The sequence below is a fragment of the Mus caroli genome, chromosome 4 (assembly GCF_900094665.2).
Source record: "Mus caroli chromosome 4, CAROLI_EIJ_v1.1, whole genome shotgun sequence".
NCBI lineage: Eukaryota > Metazoa > Chordata > Mammalia > Rodentia > Muridae > Mus > Mus caroli.
Genome location: NC_034573.1, coordinates 99,389,395 through 99,400,922, shown reverse-complemented (window position 1 = coordinate 99,400,922; position 11,528 = coordinate 99,389,395). Strand labels below are relative to the sequence as shown.

Genomic DNA, 11,528 nt, shown 5'->3' with positions numbered 1-11,528 from the left:
TTATTTATTTATTATATGTAAGTACACTGTAGCTGTTCTCAGACGCACCAGAAGAGGGCATCAGATCTCATTACGGGTGGTTGTGAGCCACCATGTGGTTGCTGGGATTTGAACTTCGGACCTTTGGAAGAGCAGTCGGGTGCTCTTACCCACTGAGCCATCTCACCAGCCCTTCTGACTCTTTTTTGCTGTTGCTGCTGCTGCTGCTGCTGCTGTTGTTGTTTTAAATGGCTGGATATTAACTGTATTAAATAGTGGAGCTCATTATGCTTTGCCAGGGTCCCTTTCAATGTGATCTTTTCAAATGTTTGTTTAAAAAATAAAATCAGAGGGAAGCTAAGAATCTCCCAAAAGGTAACAAAGAGCCCAGAGGGTAATTACTAGAGAGAGCCCCGTGCCTGAATCCGGAGGGTAATTACTACACAGAGCCCCGTGCCCTGGGTTCGGAATTTTCCACCCAATTGACAGCAAGGCAAACACCTGCTGTCCTGGCACGCTTGGTCCTCTTGTCAGGGTTGGCTGCAGTAGCCTGCACCTTTGTCCAGCTCCACCCAGTGCTGTCTGGCTGAGGCCTCTCCTTCAGTCTGCAGGCTCAGAGCCACTTCTGCCCTGTGCTGAGATGGGGCTGCCCCAGCTATGGCTGTGGCTGAAGCGGCTTGTGATATTCCTGCAGGTGGCCTTGGAGGTGGCTGTAGGCAAGGTGCTAATGACGCTGTTCCCAGGGAGAGTCAAACAGAGCATCCTGGCCATGGGCCAGAAGACCGGGATGGCCAGGAACCCCCGATTCGCCCCTGACAACTGGGTCCCCACCTTCTTCGGCATCCAGTACTTCTGGTTTGTCCTGAAGGTCCGCTGGCAGAGACTGGAAGACAGGGCTGAGTTTGGGGGGCTGGCCCCCAACTGCACCGTGGTCTGCCTCTCAGGACAGAAGTGCAACATCTGGGATTTCATTCAAGGTCAGCTCAGGGGCTCGGAGCAGTGGGGATGGGTGGGGTGGAGAGGTGGGATGGAAAGCACCAGGCTTTCTATCATCACTCCAGCTGCTCCTGGGCGGCTTCTTGTCCTTCTGCTCAGTGGTGGGACTCTCCCGGGGGTTTTCTCTCTCTTGGCTGGTATCTTCCCAGGGTTCATATCACAAGCCAAGTGCTCTGGCCTTCCAACTCCTGGATGTAGGCAGTTCATCTTTATCTGGTGAAATCCTTCTCAGCTTCCAGTCTGATGTACAGTGCCACTTCCTGCAGGAAGCCCACCCTGACTTCCCCAGGTTACCCTTTTTATGTGCCAACTAGCATCCTACACTTTGCTTTTCTTGACACTCAAGGTTTGCAGCCCTAAGTTTCACCTGCCACCCTTACTAGCCTACAAATTCACAGGGGATGACCAATAACCCACTAGAGCACCCTGCGTCTGATGTGACACAGGGCAGTGGTTTATGAGTTATGAGACCTCTCTGTTCTCCATCCTCCTCTCCATGGGGTATAATGGTCTGCTTGGGTTTTGGAAGCCCTAACTAGTCCTCACTGCTCCTCTCTCTGGCAGACCATCTCTCTTGACAGCTGCCAGATCAATCTTTCCCAAGACCACCCAGTGCAGCACCCTGTGGCATCTCCCTCCTGCATTCAGGGGGCATCCTGGGCTAGGCTGGTGTTCACAGTCTTCCCGAGTCAGGCTTAGACTTTTCACCCCAACATTATTTCCAAGATTTCTTCATGCTAACACTACTAGACCAATGTGGGACTTTGCCCATCCTGGACTTGACTTCTATGTGCCCTTTTAACACCATCTAATGATTTGGAACAACCTTTTGTGCAGCCAGCCTATGCACCAGGGTCCAGCTCCATACCTCGTTCTCTGAGATGCCACTTCAGGTCTCTCTAATGAGGGGGCTGCTGTCTCCCTGCAGGAACCAGACTTCCCTGCCTGCCCCTTCCCTCAAAGAACTGCTTCTTCCTACCCAGCTACTGCCACCCCTGCTCCCCCCAGCAGAGCTCCCCGGGAAAGAGCTGTGTTTGATTCAGTTAACCCCAGGGCACCAAGACAGGGGGATAACCCAGCGATTTTCAAAGCCTGTTCTTTGGAATCCAAGCCCCTCAGATAAGCTTCACTACTTAGAGTTTCCAGGGCAAACCAGTTTGGGAACCTCCACATCCTGTGTCAGCCTCCTGTGACCGCCACAAGACAAGTGGCAGATGGAACGTCCAGAAAGGCTCTGGAGCTTAAAAAGCAGATCTGTAAAATATGTCCCCGCCCCAGCTCCTCTCGGGAAGCCTTTGATGGTCACACTGATTCCTAACACCACCCTTTGGGAAATGTTGGCCTAACGGGAGCCCCTCAGTCTGGGGGGGGGGGGGGGGGGNNGGNGAGATCTGAGAGTCTAAGCTGACTGAGTGAGTGTCAGGTCAGATCCAGGATCAGCCTTCTTCTATGCATCTCACAGTGCTCCCTGATGGACAGTCACAGAGTGGTCCCTTGTGTGCCAGACCCTCAGGTAGACATCAGGAGCCCAGGCAGTATCCTTCTTCTAGACTTAAGGACTTTACAGTCCATGGCAGAGAAGAATAGAACAAGCAAATTCAATGGTCCTGTGACATGCAGGGGCAGGCAGAGCCTGCCTGCCTGCAGGACTTGGAAGGCTTCCTGGAGGAAAGTTCAAATATTCAAAGTAGTAGAAGAAGGAGGAGAGCCTCTCTCTCTCTCTCTCTCTCTCTCTCTCTCTCTCTCTCTCTCTGTCTCTCACCTCATTAATGAATTTAAACTGTAACATGAAAAGGACCTTAGTTCATTCAGCCAACAGTTAGCACACAGCCCTGAGACTGAGATCAATAAGAACAGTGGTTTTTATGCTGTGTTTCCGGTGGGACAGACACTGGTGGGACAGACCAAACTGCTGGAGACAGTCTGACGAGCAGATCCCTGGAAGCCACCTGACCCAGGGCCAGCTCACGGAACTCACGTGTGTCTTCTCTCAGTTAAAAAGAGTTCTGTTTTCCAGGTGTGGTAGCAAACGCCTGTTGTCCCAGCACTAGGGAAACAGAGGCAGGAGGACTGGCGTTCAGAGCCAACCTGGGGTATATAATGAGAACTGTCTCAAAAACTACTGGCTAGGGAGTTTGCCTAGCACACACAAGACTCTGGGTTTCAATCCCAATCCAAAAATAAGAACAGCAAATCAGGCATGGTGTCAGGTGTCTATAATCTTCAAACTCTAGAAGTAGAGGCAAGAAGATCAGAAATACAAGCTCATTCTACTTAGAGAGTTGTAGGCCAGCCTGGGCTACATGAGACCCTGATTAAAATAAAGAAAGTAGGATGTAGTGGACCAGAGAGATGGCTTGGCAGTTAGGAATGGCTGCTGCTCTTCTAGAAAGCCTGAGTTTGGTTCCCAGGATCCATGTTGGGCAGTTCACAACTGCCTGTAACTCCAGCTCCATGGGATCTGCCTCCTTCTTCTGGCCTCTGCAGGCACCTGGACACACACACACACACACACACTTTTTATGAAAAGGAAAAGGGAGTGTACACCTTGTCCCTTATCTCTGCTGCTGTATCAGAAAGCAAATGATACAGGAGGCAGAGATAGACCACCTAACCTTCATTTATAAAATGAAGTTGAGTTTCAGTGCATTGACAACAGCATGCCCTGAAATCACAGGCATTGGTGAAACAGATATAAGTGCCACAGATTTCTGCCCCAGGACACTTCACAGCTCAGAGAGAGAGAGAGAGAGAGAGAGAGAGAGAGAGGATGGGAGGGGAGAAGGTTCTGGAGAAGACTCGGGTTCCCTGCCTGAGCCACTGGGGAAGGCTGCAGGAAGGACACTGGGGACCCTAACAGCCTTGAAGCCCTGGGGCAAACGAGGACAAGAATTCAGGGAACAACCCAGGACAGAGGGCAAGGGGCAGGTGAGTTCCCAGATGTGGAAACTGGGTGTAAGGGGAGGCTGCTGAGGTCATCAGGAACCAGAGCTGGAGGGTGTCCTGTCTCCTACCCGCAGGTACACACATGCCTCAAAGTGTTGGTTAGTTTTGGGGAGGATTTCCAAATAGGGTTATCAAGATCAATTACAAAGACATCCTATAGCCCTTCAGAAACTCCCAGGCCTTTGGCACACCAAAGGATGCTTTGGGTATAAACACAGGGCTCATTTTAGAGCTACCCACTGGAAGTCCAGGAAGGTTTCTTACAGATAATCTAGTGTGACCTCTTGAGTGTTTCGGAAGCAAAGGACGAGAGTGATACAGAACCGCTCAGAGTCCCATAGCGAGTTCTCAGTGGAGTCTGTGCTTTGGGCCTACTTTCTACTGTTGCATGCCACACTGGGGCCTCAGATTCCCACGCAGCATGCACATCCTGCTGAACACCACACACACGCACAGAGGAAACTCTTGATCTGCAGTCTCTCCAAGTATCCAGAGGAGGTGTCACCTGGTAATGATAAAAGGGGCTTTTCTGCAGAGAGAGCCTGGGCCAGAGGCTCACATGCTGGCCCGGGGCGGGCGGGGGCGGGAGGATATGAGCGTGAGTCTGTTCTCCTGTTTATAGAACACTGCAGTCCTTACCTGACACCCTCACGATGTGGTCTGTGGCCTGTGGACACTAGCAGTGTGCCAGCCATAAGCACCCACACTTCCTCTTTCTGCTGCCAGGTGGACTTTGCCCTGGCTGCTCATCACCATGTCGGCCACACTCTAGATGGATAAACAGATGCGCCTGTCCTTTTTGGGGCCTGTTGAATTTTTTGCCCATTAAAAGCAAAATTCCAGACAGCTAACATTTAAAACTGGTCCTAACTGGAAACCCATTTTCTTACCTGACAAGTGGTTCTCTAGGGTCATTACAGTTCAGTGACCAGCCACTTGTCAGCGACTGGCCTCAGAGCCTCCCCTGCGAAGGCCCTGTCACATGAGGACGAGTCATTATTCAATCAACCATCAGGGACAGAGAAGCCATACACACACTCAGGAGCCTCCCAGGGCCTCCTAAAAAAACAGTTTGTGAACCAGATAAGGAGGGCTTTGTGTCTGCAGAGAAACCAGCCTATCTTCCCTTTACACTAGAGGCTGAACATTTATTTATTTACTTATTTTTTAATTTATTTTGTGTGTATGTTTAAGTGTACACACGCATATGTCACAGTGCGCATGTGGAGGTCCAGAGATAACTTGAAGGAGCAGGTTTTCTCCTCCCACCACGTGGTTCCGTGCTTGACAGCAAGCCCCCTTACCTTCAAGCCACTTTGCTGGCCCCAAGTTATGAAATGATAACTGCTCGCTCTTGCCTCTCTCTTTACTTGAGTACCAGAAAACTCAAAAGTGAACACATGGCTGTGTTCCAGCAAATGCACAGACGCCAACGATGCAGCTCAGTATCTGGCCCTGCGTGTTTGAAGCCTTGGGTTTTAACATCCTGCATGGCTAAAAAGTAAACTGAACGTCAGAGGTGCAGAGCACCTTGGAGCCTCTCTGCCCATTTCCTGTTCTGCTCTGTGCTTTTCAGAAGGCCACGATCTCTTTCCCTGGTTATTATTTTCTATTTTAACATGTATGCAAGCTGCTTCAAATCCCATGCAGAGCATGGAGGACGTGTGATGATGACCTGAAACACAGGGCAGCTGAGGCGCCTCCACCACCGGCTAGCAGCGTGCTCTTCCGTTCTGCCTCTCCCCACCGTGCATTAGCCTTGGCTCTCACCTCTCCAGTGCCACCCATCTGCCACTCCCCAAACCCCATCCCACTCTGTCTTTTCTCTACACAGCAGCTAGTGTGCCATTCAAGTATGAATCTGATTACTACACAAAGCTAGGGAATTTTGAAATCATCAGATCCTACTCTGGCTTCCTTTAAAAATAATTTTATTACATTTTAAATTTTATTTTTATGTGCACGTATGCATAGATGTACATGTGTGGGGGGACGAGTTTTCCACAAGTGTGTCGTGGTGCATGTGTGGAGGTTCAGGCAAAACGGCTCAGTAGGTGAAAGTGTCTGTAGCCAAGTGAGACAGCCTGAGTTCACTTCCCAAGGCCCGCATGGTGGCAGGAAAGAATAGACGTTTGCAAGTTGTTGTCTACTTACTGCTACACAGGCACACCTACCTACACACCCACACCCACATACACACACACACATAGACAACACACCCACAAACCTACATACACACACCTACACACACCCACATATACACACACCTACACACCTATACATACACACACCTATTCACACCCCCACACCTACATACACATCCACTCACACCCATACACACACCTACACACACACCTACATACACCCACACACACCTAAACACACCCACACAGCTACATACACACACCCCTACACACACCCACACACATACACACACACCTACATACACCCACATACACCCATATACCCACACACACCCATACATCCATATACACCCACACATCTACACACACCCACATACCTATACACGCACACACTTATACACACCTATACACACATACCTACACACACACCCACACATCCCCACACACCCATATACCCACATATACCCACACACCCACATACACCCACACACCTACACACACCCACATACCTACACACGCACACACACATACCTACACACCTATACACACATTCCTACACACACACAAACAGCCATACACCCCCCACACCCCAGACACCCACATATACCCACACACCTACACACACCCACACACCTAATACACCCACATACCTTTGCACCCAAACATACCCACATACATATATACCCACACATACACATGCACACATAAACACACATATACAGACATATACATAGAGAAACACACACACACACACACACAGAAGAGACTTGGGCTCAAGAGAACTAAAAGCATCTAGAGACTTGGATATGAGCTGTCTTATAACAACAGCAGTTAGATCACATCTTGCAGTTGCTGTGGTTGGAATGTCCACCACTGGCCACTCCTGAGGGGTACCACATCCGGACTAAGAATGAGTTCTCCTATCTCAGTGACTCTAGGATAAAAGAACTGAATGGGGAGTGCTGCCGGCCCCTGGTTGCTGGGGCAGGGGCATGCTGCTTCTCTGGTCTTCCAGAGAGCAAGGCTGGACATGCTGTCCCACCAATCATACGCAGAATAGAAATTCCAAATGAGAAAGAGGATGAAGAAGCCAGGTGGGTAAGAATTATAGCTTATTCCCACCCACCCCCACTCCCCCCAACTTTATAGCTCTGGCACTTTCTAACACAGCTAGAATAAAACCCAGCAGCTCTTTCTCCAGCCCATTGCAGTCTCTGCCAGCACCACCCTTGGTGCCAGGTTCCAGACAGTGGTCTTACAGGTCCTTAAACAAACTGGGCTCTGTCCCTCCTTGAGGACTTTGAACATTGACTCCCTTTGCCTGAGATGCCCTTCTCCCTTTCCCCAGGGCTGATTTGTTTCAGGCCTTCGCCTCTCAGGCTGAATGGCAGCTCCCCAGAGGCCCTCCCTGCTCTACCTGTCTGCAGTGGGCCACACTTTCTAGTCTCTTTCATAACACTTACCACAGTTTCTCAATGCTTCAATTGCCTGTTCATCGCCTATGGCCAATCTCCCAGCTGAATAAACCCCACACCACACAGAGGCAGATTCCTGATGTCTTCCTTCTCCACGGACTGCTACCTGTGGTGGTGACCCTGGCATGCTGTAAATTCAGAATAAATGCTTATAGACAGAATGTGTGTGCGCCTAAAGCAGGGGACAGGAGTATGAACCCTTAGGGGCAAGGAGGAGTTTGGGTGATGTGGCTGCTCAAACAGGTCATGTCACTATGCAGGGCTAGCAAGCCTCCAGTAGATGTGTGGCTAGGACTCAACAGGTCTTTAGCTTTAGCCATAGAAACCTCAGGATACAATAGCGGCTCACCCAGGGATTTCCCCAGCCTTGACTGAAGAGTTACAGAAGGCTCCTGCCTAGAGCTGACTTTGTAGGCTTGAGACCAAGGGTTCCCACGGTCAGAAAGGCCTTGTGCTTGGGGATCTAGTGCTCTGCGGAAGTTAGCCTGAGATTCTTCCTGATGTTATCTTTTTTGGAGGGTGGTATTGTGAGTAGAGTCTCACTACGTGACTGGCCTCAAACTCGCAGCACTCACCTGCCTCAGCCTCCCCAGTTCTGGTACTACAAACTTGTACCACTATGCCAAACCACGAGTTCATCTTCGAATCTGCATTCTGTGGGACAATGAATGAGCTCTGGGGGCTTGGACCTCAGGATCCTCAGCCCACACAAGTACAGCCTTTTCTGAATGTCAGAGGCACATTATTCTCCAGGACTCATCTATCTCTGGCGTGCCTTCCTGCTCCTACAGTGAGTGCAGTCACTTTCTGCCCCAGAAGGGGCAAGATCACTAAACAGGAAAGGCAAGATCTAGTGTGGGCATTCTCCAGTGTCTCATGGCAAGGTGCTGTCCCCATCATGAACTGGCATTGACACTGCAATTTGGTAAAGTGACTGGGAAGGACCTGGAGGGAGAGGCCTCTACTTCGTAAAGGTACCTGGAACATTCAGAACTAGAAAAGGCAATGCCCCGTGGGAGGAAGGACACGCAGGTAGGAGTGGGCAGCTGCTGGCTCAACCTCTGTGCTCCTAGCAGAAAGTGGGAGGGGTTTGGGGCTGCAATATGACCATGGAGGCCTATTGTCAAGTATGGTGTTAAATAGAAGCTAAGTAAAACACCTGCCAGGTGATGAGAGAGGCCACAGGGGCATGAAGAATCTGTATAGCAAACTTAGCAGCTCTTTGGGGGGGGGGGGACAGGGTTTCTCTGTATAGCCCTGGCTGTCCTGGAACTCACTTTGTAGACCAGACTGGCCTTGAACTCAGAAATCTGCCTGCCTCTGCCTCCCAAGTGCTGGGATTAAAGGTGTGTGCCACCATGCCCGGCGGGTGTGCATTCTTTTAAGGTCTATTTTCTATCTTATGTGTATGTGTCCATGTCTGTGTATATGTATGTGCCTCACCTGTGTGCCTGGTGCCTCAGAGGCCGGAAGAGAGTGTCTGATCCCTGGAACTGGAATTTGCCCAGGTGAATGGACTCTGCAAGATCAAAGTGCCCTAAAGTGCTGAGCCACAGTTCCAGCTCCTGTAGAGTCCGTGTTTTCATGTTCATCGAGGAAACAGCGGTCCTTTTAATAGAAAGAGCACTAACTTGCAAGTCCAGAAGTCAGTCTTCATTTTAACTCCACCGCTGACCTGCTGTGTGCTGAAGCAAGTCCATAAACATCAGGTGCTTTGTAAAAGTGAGAGAGAATTGCCAGGCATGGGGCTGCACTCAGGAGGCAGATCTTTTTGAGTTCAAGGCCAGCCTTGTCTACATAGTGAGATCCAAGCTAGCCAGGGCTATATCATTAAAGCACATTGTCTCAAAATGGGGAGTAACTACCTACCCTGAATATTAGCCATCACATCTCATAGAGGATGGGTGTCTGCCCACCTTATAACTACATTCTTCAGGGAAGGATTTTTTTATTTTGACTACTGTACTGGCTAGTTTTGTGTCAACTTGACACAGCTGGAGTTATCACAGAGAAAGGAGCTTCAGTTGAGGAAATGCCTCCATGAGATCCAACTGTAAGGCATTTTCTCAATTAGTGATCAAGGGGGAAAGGCCCCTTGTGGGTGGGACCATCCCTGGGCTGGTAGTCTTGGGTTCTATAAGAGAGCAGGCTGAGCAAGCCAGGGGAGGCAAGCCAGTAAAGAACATCCCTCCATGGCCTCTGCATCAGCTCCTGCTTTCTGACCTGCTTGAGTTCCAGTCCTGACTTCCTTTGGTGATGAACAGCAGTATGGAAGTGTAAGCTGAATAAACCTTTCCTCCCCAACTTGCTTCTTGGTCATGATGTTTGTGCAGGAATAGAAATCCTGACTAAGACAACTACCATCTAGCATCTAGTGGTAGTCAAAAGAGACACTCTGCTTCCAGAGAGGCAAAAGCCAGCCCTACCCCCAACTAGTCATACCGTCTAGACTTGTCATGGTGCCCGGGACTCATCCCACAGGGGCAGAAGGAACAGAATTGAATCCAGGAGGGAAGACAGTACATGTGAAAGAACCCATGCAAGTCTCAGCTATGGTTCCTTGTGTTGCAGGCAGCAGGCCCCTGGTGTTGAACTTTGGCAGTTGCACCTGACCTTCATTTCTTCTCAAATTTGACCAGTTCAAGAGACTCGTAGATGACTTTGCTTCCACAGCCGATTTCCTCATCATTTACATTGAAGAAGCTCACGCCACAGGTACAGAGCTTTGGTGACCCCCATACTCTTGGGGACACTGCTAAAGCAGACACCTTCATAGATCTAAGTTGCATTCTAGATAATGGTAACCTTCCCTCCCCGTCTGAGGACCATGCTCGGAGGAACACTGCTGTAGATCAGCTCTTTCTTACATGATAAGTAGGAGTCCCTTTCCAGCCCTAACCACGCACGTCATTACCACTGTTGCCACACAAGATACCTTGTTCCTATGCTAAGATAGTTGAAATGGTGAGACAGGCATTGTTCCTTACAATGAATGGACAGACTTTCCTTTTAGAAACATCCATGTCTTGGTCCTTGAACTCTGAAGGGTGATCAGACGGATCCCCATTTCCCTGGGCCTCATGGGGACTGAACCCTCAAATTTAGCCCCATCTCAAATTCAGAGTTTGAAGAAGGCTTCCATGGTGGAGGGGAACCATTGCTCACCTGCCTCTACAAACAGTGGGAGAGGTTCTCTGAGTCCGTGTCACCCGGGACTCTGTAGTGTCCATGTCCCAGTCAGGACTCTGTGGAAACTGGGTGAATGAGCATTCAGGCTGCAGTGTCTTTGCTGACTTGCCCATGAGTGGGGAGCACAGAGATCTCTCTGATTGTTTTCACCCCCATTTGGCCATGTGGTGCACAACTCAGTGTGGTCTGTATCCTCGTGTGGCATTGAAGTCCTTGAAGATAGGATTGTCTAGATTGCTTGTTGAAAGTGCATATTCCCGGGCCTCAACCTAAGCCTACTATATTTTTATTTCTCTGCACTCAAACGCCTGAGAATTTTCAACTTAATACTCTGTTCATTTGAGAGGCAGCGTCCTTTCTCATTTACATTTGGGAGTAAATTTAAAATATCATGGGATAATAAGTGTGTGGATATGAGCATGCTCTCCCCTGCAGTTTTATGTATATTTAAACTTTTCCATAAAATATATTTTCAAAGAATGGCTTATGCACCAAACAGTGTTGGTATATGCCTTTAATCCCAACACTTGGGAGGCACAGTAGGTGAATCTCTGAGTTCAAGGCCACCTTGGTCTACAGAGGGAGTTCTAATACAGCCAGGACCACACAGAGAAACCCTGTCTCAAAAAAACAAAAAACAAAGAAAGAAAGAAAAGGAAGGAAGGAAGAAAGAGGGAGAGGGAGAGGAAGAGGGAGAGGGGGAGGGGGAGGGAGAAGGGAGAAGGGAGAAGGGAGAAGGGAGAAGGGAGAAGGGAGAAGGGAGAAGGGAGAAGGGAGAAGGGAGAAGGGAGAAGGGAGA

The 11,528-nt window shown here is 49.6% G+C and overlaps 1 protein-coding gene across 2 annotated transcripts in view; it reads left to right on the top strand.

Moving 5' to 3' along the window:
- Window positions 1–557: 557 nt before the first annotated feature.
- The window catches only part of Dio1 (iodothyronine deiodinase 1), a 16,049-nt gene continuing 5,078 nt past the window's right edge, over window positions 558–11,528 (top strand). Inside the window, exons 1-2 of one of the 2 annotated variants that reach the window (XM_021161458.2) lie at window positions 559–956; window positions 10,112–10,255. In XM_021161458.2, coding sequence (XP_021017117.1) covers window positions 620–956; window positions 10,112–10,255 — 481 coding nt within the window. In that variant the 5' untranslated portion in view covers window positions 559–619. Of the gene's footprint in view, window positions 957–10,111; window positions 10,256–11,528 lie in introns of both variants that reach the window. The other variant, XM_021161459.2, reaches the window with a different exon arrangement.